This window comes from Abrus precatorius, unplaced genomic scaffold (genome assembly GCF_003935025.1).
Source record: "Abrus precatorius isolate BTA unplaced genomic scaffold, Abrus_2018 Scaffold10, whole genome shotgun sequence".
In the NCBI taxonomy this organism is placed as follows: domain Eukaryota; kingdom Viridiplantae; phylum Streptophyta; class Magnoliopsida; order Fabales; family Fabaceae; genus Abrus; species Abrus precatorius.
This window is the reverse complement of record NW_020874292.1, coordinates 1004837-1018294: the sequence shown is the minus strand read 5'-3', so window position 1 is coordinate 1018294 and position 13458 is coordinate 1004837. Positions and strand designations below refer to the sequence as shown.

The window sequence follows — 13458 nt, the reverse complement described above, 5'->3', positions numbered from 1 at the left end:
AATTATTTTTATTACTTCTACATTATTTTTTCTTAAAATGACAGTTACTTTACATATTTATACTGTGATAATATTTATTATTTTTGTATCTTAATTTCGCTTATGTATAATAAAATTTAATAATTAATATTTATTTCTTTTATTTAGTTATAAAATATAACTCTTACATTTAGCGTGTCTCTTTCAAGGAAAGCATTAAAGAAAATATATATTTTTTGGCTTTCGATTAAAGTAAATTATAGGTGTAATATATAGCGAGCGAGAGATTTGACGGAATCAAATAAAATCTAAAGAATGATAATCCATTCAATATAATTTATAAATTATAAGCTATACTTTTAATTTTTCTATTTCAAACTATGTTATGTGCATTTTTTACTCTTCAATTTTTTAAAAACAAATCAAGTATTCTTACTTTCAGAATTAAACAATTTTATTTCTCTTATCAATTTCGTTTTACTTTAAATAATCAATTTTTTAAAATTTATTCAAACAATTAAAGATTTACGTGGATTTGAAATATAGAATGATTCTGATGTTTAAAAGGATTTAATGAATTCAAATTGTTAACAAATTAGTTTGAAATGATTAGCGAATTTATTAGCAACCTATCTAAAATAGCAAGCCCTTTTATAAATGTGCGCCCGCGTATTTAAAGAAGAATAGAGGATACCAGGGACCATAGGTGTAAAGAAAATGATGTGAACCCAATCCATAAATTCACGAATTCAATTATTCAAAGTTGAAATTCACTAAGTGAGAAATTTTTTAAAAAAAATTCTTAACAAGAATTTTGTTCTAGTCTTCTGCCTCACAATAACTGGGAAGCAACCCATTTCGACAAAAAATAAAAATAAAAACAAAACAAGATTAATGAACTGTTATGGAAAATTTAGAATGAACTTTTGCAGCAGCCTGGCTCCTTGTTCCCCTCTAACTACTGAACTTTGGAGTATTTTCCTGGGTATTCAATTAGCAATTTCTATAAAAATTCAGGTTCTTTGGATTAAGAATGATTCAAAACAGGCTATTAATCTTGTTTTAAATGTTCAACCTCCTTCTCATCCACTCTTTCCTTTGATTTGTAATATTAGAAATGCTCTAAAATCTATTAATTTTGTTAAATTTACTCATATTCGTAGAGAAGTCAACATTTGTGCTAATTTTCTTGCTAAGCTAGGATTAGTTTCTCTAGGCCCCCTGTCTTAGTTTGAGGTGCCCTCTCCCTCTCTTTTGCATTTTCTTTCTTTAGATTATTGTTCCCAGGATTTTCCTAGAATGCTTGCCTAGGTTATTGTTTGTTTCGGGCTTTTAAGCCCCTTTGTTTATAAAAAATAAAATAAAATAAAAAAGAGCTGAACTTTAATAGAAATCACCGCTATATTATTCAATGTATTACAAACAATTTTGTACTATCCAACAATGTTGTTTAAAATTTCTGCGCCTAGTCAATTCGTAGTAGTATTAAATAATTTTCTGTGCATAGAAAGAATAAAATAATATATTTGGAAACACACTATTCGGCTGAGAAATTGCATAAAATCTAGACACTATCTGCAAAAGAAGAATTTTTCTCCCAAGATTAAAAGTTTGTTAGCGTTTCAAATAATCAAACCTTCAATGAGATTAAATGTTTTAAGCTAGATGTTATTAAAGGCATGATGGTATCTCTAAAGTTTGAAGCTCTCAAAGCTAAAAAAAGAAAAAAAGAATCATACCTCGCAGGAAAATGTTCAAAGAACATTTATATTCTTCCCATGACCCCTTCCATATTTTTAATGGAATAAAATATTGCTCAATTTACCATGGGGAATGTTTAAATTTGGTCCATCATGTACATGTTATTAACTTAAACATTTTCTGTTGAATTTCTTTCAACTACATAATTGTTTATTTCATCCCTTCCTCCACCCTTCCTCATATGGGTTTCAATTTCTCCATCATTCCCCCATTTCCAAAACCCAAATAAGGCCTACTCCTAAAAATAACCTTGCAACTTCCAAGCCATAGCGCATTAGAGCGATATATTCTCAATAAAGACGGACATAGTACCTACATTGCTTTAAGATAATGCCTTGCATAATGCTAGGACATCAAAGCCAATGGAGCCAACTCTATACTTCCCATTTGCAATTGTCAGCTTCTCTTTTTTATTTTTTTGGTGAAGTAAAAATTTGTCCCATGAATTCCTGCTTGCTAAACCCTAACAACCATTGCTTGAACTCTCCACAAAGTGGGAAGTGTGGCAAAAGCTTATTTGCAGGCAAACCAAGTGACACATTTGGAACATTTATTTTGCCCTAGGCAATGTCAACATTAGAGAAATTAATCTCAATGACAAGAAGCTAGGAAACACAACCATTGATACGCAAATTTAGATCCTTAAGAGTGAGGATAAAGGCATCCACATAATAGAAGGGGATAAAGATTGTGGCAAGCAACATTTTTCCATGTCAACATTGCTTATTGAAAAAAAGGTAGATTCACTTCAATATGCTTTTGATATCGACTAGTTTGAACCTTACCATTTTTCTATATTGGATTATTGAATTTAAAACGTGGAATAAAATCATCATTGTTCCACTGAACAGGTTTTTAGCTTCTATGACTACCAATTACAATTCTTACAAATTCATCCTAGTTTGTCTGTTTATTTGGGAGATTTATTTGCAACATGAATAATTGGTAACGTCACCAATCATTCAATTAGCACGTCATCCATCTTATCCTCCTATTCGTTTATATTATATTCAAATGGAAGAAGTTCTAAATGTACAAAACTAACAATCCAACAAATTCTAGCTCGGTACAGCATTGATAGCCCAAATTCTTCAATTGGGATAAAGAGCCATCCATGGCTCAACAAATCACTCAACCTGCACTCTACAATACTTCTTACGCCCAGAAGCAAAAGAATCCACACCTCCCATATCAAAACTTCCAGAATACTGAACAGTTACTAGACTCAATCTATGCTAAATTACCTCGTGGCTGCATTCAAATGTCGAACACCATGATTCACCGTCATCCAAACCCTGTAAATAGGGCACCTTTTGTATTGCCAGGTCTCTTTTCACATACTATCACTTTGCATGAAGACAGTCTCGGGCTTCGGAGTGCCTTTGCACCCTCTCACCTTCACGTGTTCGTGGAACCGGCATCTTCGACACCATTACCTTTCACCTAATGTATCCAGTGGACCTTAGTAAACTCACTTGTCCATCACGGACTTTTTTTTCAATTCCCGTGTTATACACAGCCACAAAATAGTTGAGCAGGCCCCATTTTATAAATGAAGTTCAAATGCAAAAACTCACGGGCAATCATGACAAAAATCTAAAAACCATCCGGAATGAGGTGAAAAAGTAAAATATAAACCAGGCAGTATGCATCGGATAGAGAGCCCATCAATAAAAATTATGCAAAGGGTAGTAGTCATGTGAAAGACGAAGAGATCAACAGTTAATTTGGAATTTCTCTTTCAAAAATAGGGGAAAACTAGTTCCTTCTTCATTTGAAGGACCTACCTGAAATTCAATGTCAGTATACCAGTCTACCAGTTGAAAAAAAAAAAAAAAACATGTTTTGAGCTAAAATGAACCTAAAAGGAAATTGTTTTCCTTTCAAAATAAAAATGGCATCTGCTCTATCAAGGACCCCCAAAATAAACTTTGCAATGTAGAAGCCACCAGTTTGACCTGCTAAATCTATCAACAAAATAATGCGCCTTCAAGCAATTATCTGTTTTGTCCCAAAATAAAAGCAAAATCAGTCATCAAAACTGAAGAAAATCATCAGCTGCAGAAGTAAAGCTTGCAGCCAGAGAACAATAAATTTACAATATAGTTCCTTGCGTAGCATTTCACAGAAGAACAAGACAAAACTCAGATTAAGTTTCATAAGTATAGTCGTCTTCGAATTGGGATAATATATACAAATATATTTATGACTTTTCCACAGCCATTTCAACACAATATTCTAACATGTTAATCCCGTTCACATAGAAACTAGGGGATAGTAAAATCCAATTTTTGGCTTAACTGGTTTCACTATTCTCACAATAAAAATGAGAGGCTTCTAAGAAACTGATCAAAGCAACATGCCTGCACCTATATCTAAAAGCAACAAAAAGTACCATAACATGATAAGTATAATTATATTATTTATAATTGATACTCATTCTTGCAATTGCTTAGAACATGGCATTTCTATGTTCAGAATGCAGAGGCCCCAAAACTTTGAAACCATTGATTAGTACAGTGTTAATTTTGGTGTCTAATCCTACAAGTATGACTATTTCTACACAGAAAATGAAATTCTAACACACTTACAGCCCCCAAAAAGTAGCTATTGTTACTTGTTAGGCATGGGCAGAACGTTATTCAAAACAGAATTGCCTACGAACACCATTTATTCAACCTTGGCTACTTTGGATTAAGACTAATTCTTGATTGGTTGACCACCCATTGAATTACTACAGGAATCCGATGACAAGTTTCAATTCCTGCTTGATCATAACACACACTCAAATACCCAATGACATCCTAGGTGACTTCATTTATATTCCAATTTCCAAAAAAAAAAAAAATTAACAAGATGAAAAAAGCAAAAGTATGTTAAGGAAATAATTCGTAAGCACTAGGATATTAACTCATGAAACAACCTTAATCAATCGTTTCCTTTTAACTACACAAAATCCATCCATGCCCCAATATTTTTTCTCTAATATTTCATAGGAACACTTTATAGAGCTAGTCATGGAAAAGGGTATGTTCCATAATGACCAGCTACTTTCAGACTAATTTTCCAAGTATTTAGATTTTGAAAATAACTTCCATATTTTCATTTCATAAAGAATTTCAAAATCACTTTGACTACAGAGGCATAAATGGATCTCTAGAAACAAATCAGTCTTCTGCAGAAAATAAAGTTTTATCATACTATAAATATAATCATTACCTTTTCTAGGCTATCATTCTCGATAGGAAATTGAGAATATACAAGCAGAGGCTTATGGTTACCAGCATAGTCTGCAGAACTACCATCCATGTTTTATTTAGAAATTGATTCACAGCATGGGTCATCATATCTGCCTCTGAATCTATCTGACTGCTACTGCAATTTGGGCAGACCTATAGAGTCAGTTTGGGAAATTTCAACTTCATTCTTAACCTTCCCTGGTAAGCAAGATTTATTAGCTTTATTAACACCATCATCGCTTTGCTTGTCAAATTGGGTTAATATACTTTCGCCAAGAGCAACAGATACACATCCTTGGGATTTTCCCTGCATAATGCTTGCAGTAGTGTATGCATCCTCAGCAACAACATTGCCACAAGAAACAGTGCCTAACTGGGGCGTTATGTAACCAGCATCAACAGCTTTGAGTGCATCAAAGGTTCCAGAAGAAATATTATTCAAATTATCATGAAAAGCAGAAACATGCTGATTGCCAGTTAGAGCATATAAGTTACTTTCAGAACTTCTGTGGAACAGATTGTCCATGGAGTAATTTTCATCATTCAAGGAACTCCTTTCCTCTAAACAACTAGTCGCAGCTTCCTCATTTGCAGGAATCTGATTGTAACTGACATCCTCAGTTACTTTAAGATCAGAAACAAAATGAACTCCACCAGACTCAGATGCATCTTGTGTGCAAGAGCTAAAAGAAACATTACCAATGTAATTACTGTGAACATATGTTCTCTCATCAATAGATGAGCTAAATAAATCACTATCAAAAATATTCTCCTCAGCAGAGTCCTTCAGCATGGAAGTTTGTGTCCTGTTCATACTATTTATAGAAGTATGCTTAAGTTCATTCTGAGATGGGACAAGTGAACAACCTTCAGAACTAGTCTGCAGCTTAACATCAGTAGATACATTTTTAACTTCAGGCTGGTCTTTGCTACCAATAGTTTTCTGCTCATCATCCTTAATGGTCTTTTCATCTCTAACCTCCATGTCCTCCAAGGAGCAAGTAAGATGCCCATCCTCTAAATTTTTACCAGCAAAATTTTTGCCTTCAGAATTTGGAGCCAGCATGCTGCTTTCAAAACCTGTTTTCTGAACGTTCCCAACTAATTTCACAGAAAGCCCAAACTCATTGTTGTCAACATGTTTTTGCTGGTTTCCACAGGTAACAGTTTCATTGCACCCACTATTTCTATCCTGACTAGCAAAATTACTAATGCTGCCTTTTATGCATGTGACAGCATTTACTTCATCAGAAAATTGACCACTGTTATTATCATTGGAGAAAGGAGTTGAGAAAACCAAAGGAATATATAGATTGCATGCAGCATTGCTAGCTTCACTAGCACCAACCAACTTCTCACCACTCACATTACAACCTCTATCTTCCATGAGAGAACATCCCTGAACTGAATTTCCGTCGTTCTTATCAGCCTTAAATAGTTTCTTATCTTCAGTTTGATGGTCAATGGCTCCAACAGTAGTATCTCCTAATTTACAAGCCAAGGCCAGATCACCACTGAAATTTTCACTTTCAATTGATGATGATATGGGGGTCTGCTTCTCATGATTAGAGTGCATAGATGCACCAACTAAACACAAATAACTTGCATTGGCATTAGTCTTCATATCTCCTGTTGGCACATGACTTACACTCTGCTGCAATTTTTTGAGAAAAAATGAAAAATGTTCTTTTTGTTTTTGGAATAGAAAAAAGAAATAAAACATCATAAATATTAGCTTACACTTTCAGATGCCAAATTGATACTGCTGGACAACTGCTGACTACCATCAGTATAACTAGATTTTAGACAGCTTATATCTTGAACACCGAAAAAGGAAAGCAAGTATGCAGAAACTTCCTTGCATGACTCAAACTGGTGTCCATCAGGGCTGGATGGAATCAAATTAGGGCAATTGCATAAGAATCCAACATAAATAATGGTTACAACCTCAAGAAAGCAATAGTCAATATATGCATAAACTGTCAAATAGAATTTAGGTTAAAGCTGCCACAAACTAAATATCCTTGTCCCTCATGAGTCGTAGATAAAGAGTAAATGCTTAAACAGTTGCTTTCCTGGCAGATTAATATCATCAATTGAACCTTGAACTTCAAATCCCCAATGCTTTTATCCCTCCATCTATTTCATTACAACTGTTTTAACAAAAAAAAAATGCTGCATTTTTTTGGTGAAATGGAACCATATTGGCTTTTCCTGTAAACAGAATTATGGTGAAATGAATGGAAGGACGGGATTGTTGGGGATTTGATGTTTCAGTGGATAAATAAATAAAATTAATTCCAACGGGTGAATTGATGAAGGATGTATTTGTGTGATATGAAAAAAATGGATATTATTCTAAATATTACTAAGATAATTGGGGAATACTAGAAGTTTAAGAGAATTACAATATCTGCACGAATGGAAAACTGAAATGCCAGAACATTGCAGTCCATATAATTCAGAGATTGTAAGCAGGCTGAGATCTAGAAGTATATCAAATTCATATCCACATCGTAACTTGGAAACCTTGGAAATCAAAATATGTAAGAAATTTTGTGGTTCATTACCTATCATGAGAAATAGTATACGAACTTCGCATAATAAGGGGTAACTATGGATGATTTAAGAAGGTATTCTGAAAGGGAATCATGAATGCTAAAATAAAAAGGGAACCAATGATGCTAAAATGGTTAATAAAGCATTTTTAATTTAAAAACTGAATTATCAAAGCACACAGCCGCACTGAGGCCACAGAAAACTCTACGCAGCAGGAAGGAGCCAGAACAAGATCCAGGACTAAAGATGCCAACCCCCACCCCATTATGAATTATTCAACCCACCCCTCACCCTAAAAAATGTGGCAAACACAAATTTATGTCCTCTTTTGTAGCCATTATAACGTATATTTAACTGCTATGACATGCAACTTTTCAAATGGAAAAAAAAAAAGGAAATAAATTACAGAAGAAATTAGAACGCTTTAAGTTTAGATGTCTGTCTCCCACTATTCTAAATGTTCTCTAGTTTTTATATCTCATTCAATTATTCTTAAAATGATGGAGATGGACAAAGCACAGGAGATAAGGAAAATATAATCATATTGTCACTGAACAAGTAATATCTTCAATCATCCTTTTGTAATAAATGACAAAATTATATTGGATTAAATACATTACAGATACTGAAGAAACATCCTTTGAAGGCCAATAACAAAGAATAAAAGAAAGCAACAAATACATCAATACATAGAAAGGTCCCAATCCTTGTACACATTTTAAAACTGCAGACAGACAAACAGTCCCCGGTACTTCGGATTCTAAACTAGTTTCTGCAGTTTAGGAAGTGAATTGTATTTTAAAAAAAGGAACAACCAGCTGGGTTCAACAACTAGTAGTAAGAATTTAGCTTTTATTAAGATGGAATATGGTTTGGTTTTTTGTGTGGTTTGTTTAAAGTTTAAACAGGTTGATTTGAACACCATTCAAGAAAACAACTATATCCATAAGACTCAAGTAAAATATTCATTTTAAAAATAAAGGCATTTCTAAGGAGACCAAATAGCTGCAAAAATTAAACACGGCAAATCTTACTCTTTTAGCAGCTTCTAGAAACCTTGCCATAAGCCAATAAAAAATACCATTGAATTATACAGCAAATTAAAGAAAAATCCCTTCCCCCTTTCACCTAGCCCCACCAAGAGAAAAAACATCAAATATATAAGCCATCTGACCAATGCCAAAGTGAGAAATAACCCCCTAGTTTTGAGGCCATAACTTAGAGAGTAGAGACTAAGCTTAGTGCAGCTTATGAATTCATAATAATAGTACTTGCTATGAAATTAAATTTAGTTACCAGCAAACAGGATCAGAAAATCAGAAAGCACTAGTTTCTACTTAAAATTGCTTTAAACTGTGCAAAAATTTGCACTAGTCAGGGCTTCTTTGTTTTCCAATCAAGATCCCTTGATTGTTACAACATTACTTTAGATCCCTTAATTTATTTATTTTTTATGTTATTTGTTTCAATTGGGGTGTCTTGGCACAACAATAATATTACTTCCTTGTGACCTAAAGGTCATGACTCTTAGGTTCAAATCATAAAAAGTACCTCTACACTTAACACGGTAAGAATGTATACATCCAGTTCAAGTTGGGAGCTCCCTAGACTCCACAAGGTGGGAGTACCACCACATGCACTAGGCCACCTTTTATTTTATTTCTTTCAATCTCAATTAAACTTCCTTTTCTAAAAATAAAATAAGGTTTTGTGTAGCCCATAAGAAACAAGAAAACCAACATATTTCCAATTCACGCTCAATCATTGTTAGTTGCAAAAGTTATTAAGCTTTCCAACTGATCAGTTTAGTCCCAGTTACCATTTAGATAGGGCATGCATGCAAAACTGGTAAAAACTAGTTTAATCCATCCAAGTTTTGTACAACTTAATAACCCAGCCATTTTTCCTGAACCAACCAAGTTTAGTCCAACTAAATTTAACTGATCCTAATTGTCCATTGTGTCCCATTCATTGTCTATGCTGTCTCATTAACATGACAAGACACCATAGGGATGGATATAGGTTGCTTGATTGAAAAGCAGTTTGTTTCATAAGCAAAGCACTTTGTTTGTGTTCCCTAAATAACCCGATGTGGTACTATTGTGGTGGCAAAGAAAACAACTAAGCAAGGAAACAAAGAACCTTTACTCAATGTAGGCTCCACTCTCACTGAATATAAATTACAACTAAACTTTGTCTTCTATCATGCATTCAATTAACACACAAACTCAATGAATTTCAAGAGGAGCATTTAAGTGATAGTAAATATTCCTAAATCAATACAATCAGAAAAAAATGGTGATGATCAGATGGGAATTTGTGCCTCAAGAACTGATTTTTGAACCCTAAACCTGTGACCCTTTTGTTTACCTAATTGGTTCAAAATGCATTTTGACCCCAAAATCAATCTTGAGTCTTGACAGCACACCAGAATCCTAAAACACACAAAATCCCTTGGAATCTGCTGCCTGCTACTCTTGGTTCTGCAGCTGCTACGCACTCACCCACTCCCAATGACACTCCACTATTCTGCTGTGTTCAGCCTAATCTCACCTTTTGTAAAGCCCTTTAAATTTTGCAATTAGGCCAAGGTTATATTTCAATCTGTTAGTTATACTGTGGGCTATTTGACTTGTTTTAGGTCCAAGGAGAGGTTCGTGTCAGGTCTTACAAGGGGTAGGAGAGGAGATAAGGGGATAAGGGGAAAAGGGGCAGAGCACATTGCGGAAGATCAAACCCCAGCACTTATAATTCATGTCCCCAGTCCCACAACTTAACTAACTAGTCTGACTTTAAAATGCAACTATGTACATGTTTTAAATGTTTTTTCTATTTTAAGATTTTATGGTATTTTAATTATTGATCATAAATCTCCTAATTTGCAATTTATACAATTCAGAAAATAAGCCGGATTTGGCGATTTGAATCCTATGACAACTTTTGAAGTACCACATCGACTATAAATATGCTAAATAAGAGCTTATAAAGGTTAAAGCATTTCTCACTTTACGAGTTAGCTTTTGGAGTTGAATTAAGCTTAAAACTCAAATTTAACATGGTATTAGAATCTATCGTAGATCCAATATTATGCCACCCTTGACTTAAAGAAAAATATGTATAACCCCATCAATTTTTCTAGTGCAATTAGCCTGGTCAAGTGGATTCCCCAAAGCTACCCACCTAGTCTTGTAGCTTTCCAAATGCTACCTACCTGGTCACGTGACTTATCTAGTGCTATATCAAAAAAGAAAACCCTACAATTTCCACACTCTAGATGACCAATCTTGAATGTTATTGTTCATTGGCCATGTGGATTCCCCAAAGCCACCTACCTAGTCTCGTAGCTTTCCAAATGCTACCTACCTGGTCACGTGACTTATCTAGTGCTATATTAAAAAAGAAAACCCTACAATTTCAATACTTTAAATGTCCAATCTTGAACATTTTGATCAAGTGCTATATTAAAAAAGAAAACCCTAAAATTTCCACACTCTAGATGTTCAATCTTGAACATTAGAGAGTGTACAATTTCCACACACACTATAGATGTCTAATCTTGAACGTTAGAGAGCATGTTGAAAACTCACATCGACAATAGATATGGCTAAATAATATCTTATAAAAGCTATAACAAAATTCTCATATGGCTAAATAATATCTTATAAAAGCTATAACAAAATTCTCATCTTACGAGCTAGCTTTTTTGGATTAAGTGTTATACTTAAAGCCTAAATTCAACAACCATGACAAAAATCAGAAATTATATCTATACCATCTTTCATTTACAAACCTAGCCAAATTTTAAAGGTGTTCGCATCTGAGTTTGAGAGCAATGACAGCAACCACTCAAGTAGAAACACCAGAACTCAAATGTAGCAAACCCAGTTCTCCCCCACCCCCAATCCTTGAAACACAGAAGCATTGCGCACGCACACACAAAATAAAATAAAAATAAAAACCCAGAAAACCAAGGCGTTTTTCAAAGTATCCATCCATTTAAACTTGAAATCGAAGTACCAATTAAAGGATAGCTGCATGCATTAGAGATTATACAGAAAGGAGTAAAGAGAAAACCTTACGTAACGGCGACAAACAACAGAAGCACGACCTGCTCTCCTCAGAACACAGAGCACGATCCTCCATCCCGCAGGCAGCAAGTCACCGAGATCACTAGCCTGCACAATCCTTCTCTTCTTCCTCTGACTCCCCCATTCTCCATTCAAAGTTTCTAAAAATTCCAACAACTGAGACTCCGTCTCCAACCCTTCGGTCCTTCTCTTCAACTCCTCCCCAAACGGATCCCCAGAATCCGCCAACCGAACGGCGTCAACCACAAAACCCTTATCGTTCAGCATTGCCACCGCTTTCCCCTCGCCGTTAACGTTAACGTTCCTCGGCTCCTCCTCCTCCAAATTCTCGTTCTTCCGCGGCCGCCCGCGCTTCCTCTTCCTCTGACCACCGTCGACGACGTCGATCGGAATGTTCTGGAAGGCCGGCGATTCCGGAGGCGGTTGTTTAAATTCAACCTGAACGGGAACGAGGCCACGGTCGTCGCCATCATGGTGCTGAGCGTTGCGAAGGGACTCGACGCCGAAGAGTTCTTGCAGCAGAGCGATAATTTGGGAATTCTCTTCGTCGACGGGCTCGGGAATGTGGAGGGGAATGTGGAAGGAGGACGCGGGAACGGCGACGTTTTGTTTGTTGAGGCGTAGGCGAGAGAAGGTTTGCTTGCGACTTCCGGCGGATTCGTTGAAAACGGAACGGTCGATTTTGGGGATAACGGAATCGTTGTCGTTGCGGCGGTGACGGTGAGTGGCGCCAGAAAGGGAGAGAGAGTAGAGTTCGGATTGAGAGAGAAGGCGAAGGTCAATTAGCGGAAGAGAGTCGATGTGGTCGGTGGAGGGTTCCGGCGTGGCCATGGGCATTGCCGTTCGCCACCGCTGATTACAACCTGAATCTGAAAGATTTGAAGGGAATTGGTGTATTTGTAAATCTTGCGCCCCTCTTTCTCTCTCTCTCTCTCTCTCTTCTAAATCTTAATTCCACTGTCCAAATACATTTCTTTCTTTTATATTGTATATTGTATATGAGGACTGAGGAGGGTTTTCGGATAATCACAACGGTTCGGGATTATAAAATCTTTTTTTTTTAACCTATGAAGCATTAAATATAATAAATGATGAATTTATTATAAATTAAAATATTTAATAATATTAATATATTAAATTATGAATTTATTTAAATATATTGGTAGAATCTGTCTATTTTCATATTCATATATTTATTATTACTCTTTTTATATACTTTTTAGTTAAAAATATATTTTTCTTAAAATTATATAACATTCTACTTATTTTTTAAAATTAAAATAGTGATAGATATAAGGATGCAATAATAAATATTTTAACATCGATAATGTGAAAATTTTAATATTAACATTTAATTTAAAATGTTATTTCAATAATATATTTTAATTAATTAATAGTATAAACAATTTATATTATAATATATTCATATTAAACTTTTATATTATATTATATAATATAATTTGAATAAAAAAATTATATATAAGCGAGGTTACAAATTATTGTAAAATTAAAACCCTTAATTCAATTATAAAAATAAAAAAACTTAATTCGCCTCCTAGAACTTACGTATGGGGACCAAATACGGCTGGGAGCAATAAAGATTCACGACGAAATTTAGGATTTAATTATTTGAGAATATATATATGTGTGTATTTGAGAAGTATTATAAGGAAATATATTAGTTGAAAAATAAGTTTATATTGTAGTAATTTAAAATATTTAACATAAATAAGTATTGTCACTTAAGTGATTTTTTGAGAGGAGTTGAAGTGAAAGATAAAAGAGTTAAGAAAAAAAGAGGTTAGATTGTTATAAGTTTTAAAAATAGTGAA

General features: G+C 34.5%; 1 protein-coding gene across 5 annotated transcripts; it reads right to left on the bottom strand.

Annotated features, from left to right (window-relative positions):
• Window positions 1–2169: 2169 nt before the first annotated feature.
• Window positions 2170–12582, bottom strand: LOC113866600. Of its 5 annotated transcripts, none has more exons than XR_003505111.1 (4): window positions 11613–12573; window positions 6720–6867; window positions 4960–6633; window positions 2170–3741 (listed from the first exon to the last, which is right to left on the bottom strand). XR_003505111.1 is itself a non-coding variant. In XM_027501420.1 (3 exons), exons 1-3 carry the CDS (start codon window positions 12461–12463, stop codon window positions 5113–5115), a joined length of 2520 nt encoding a protein of 839 aa, XP_027357221.1. In that variant the 5' UTR covers window positions 12464–12582; the 3' UTR covers window positions 2170–5112. The 5 variants fall into 5 exon arrangements, 2 of the variants coding, with proteins under 2 accessions (XP_027357221.1, XP_027357230.1); XR_003505113.1 differs by having other exon boundaries at window positions 5022–6633; window positions 11613–12570; XR_003505112.1 differs by having other exon boundaries at window positions 2170–4115; window positions 11613–12548.
• Between the last annotated feature and the right edge of the window lie 876 nt (window positions 12583–13458).

Coding starts and splice junctions, on each gene's coding strand:
- LOC113866600 (XM_027501420.1), bottom strand. CDS start 12,463: ATGCCCATGGCCACGCCGGAACCCTCCACCGACCACATCGACTCTCTT. Junction 6,868..11,612: donor GTTTGTCGCCGTTACGTAAG/GTTTTCTCTTTA, acceptor GATTCCATCCAG/CCCTGATGGACACCAGTTTG. Junction 6,634..6,719: donor TCAATTTGGCATCTGAAAGT/GTAAGCTAATAT, acceptor AAAAAATTGCAG/CAGAGTGTAAGTCATGTGCC.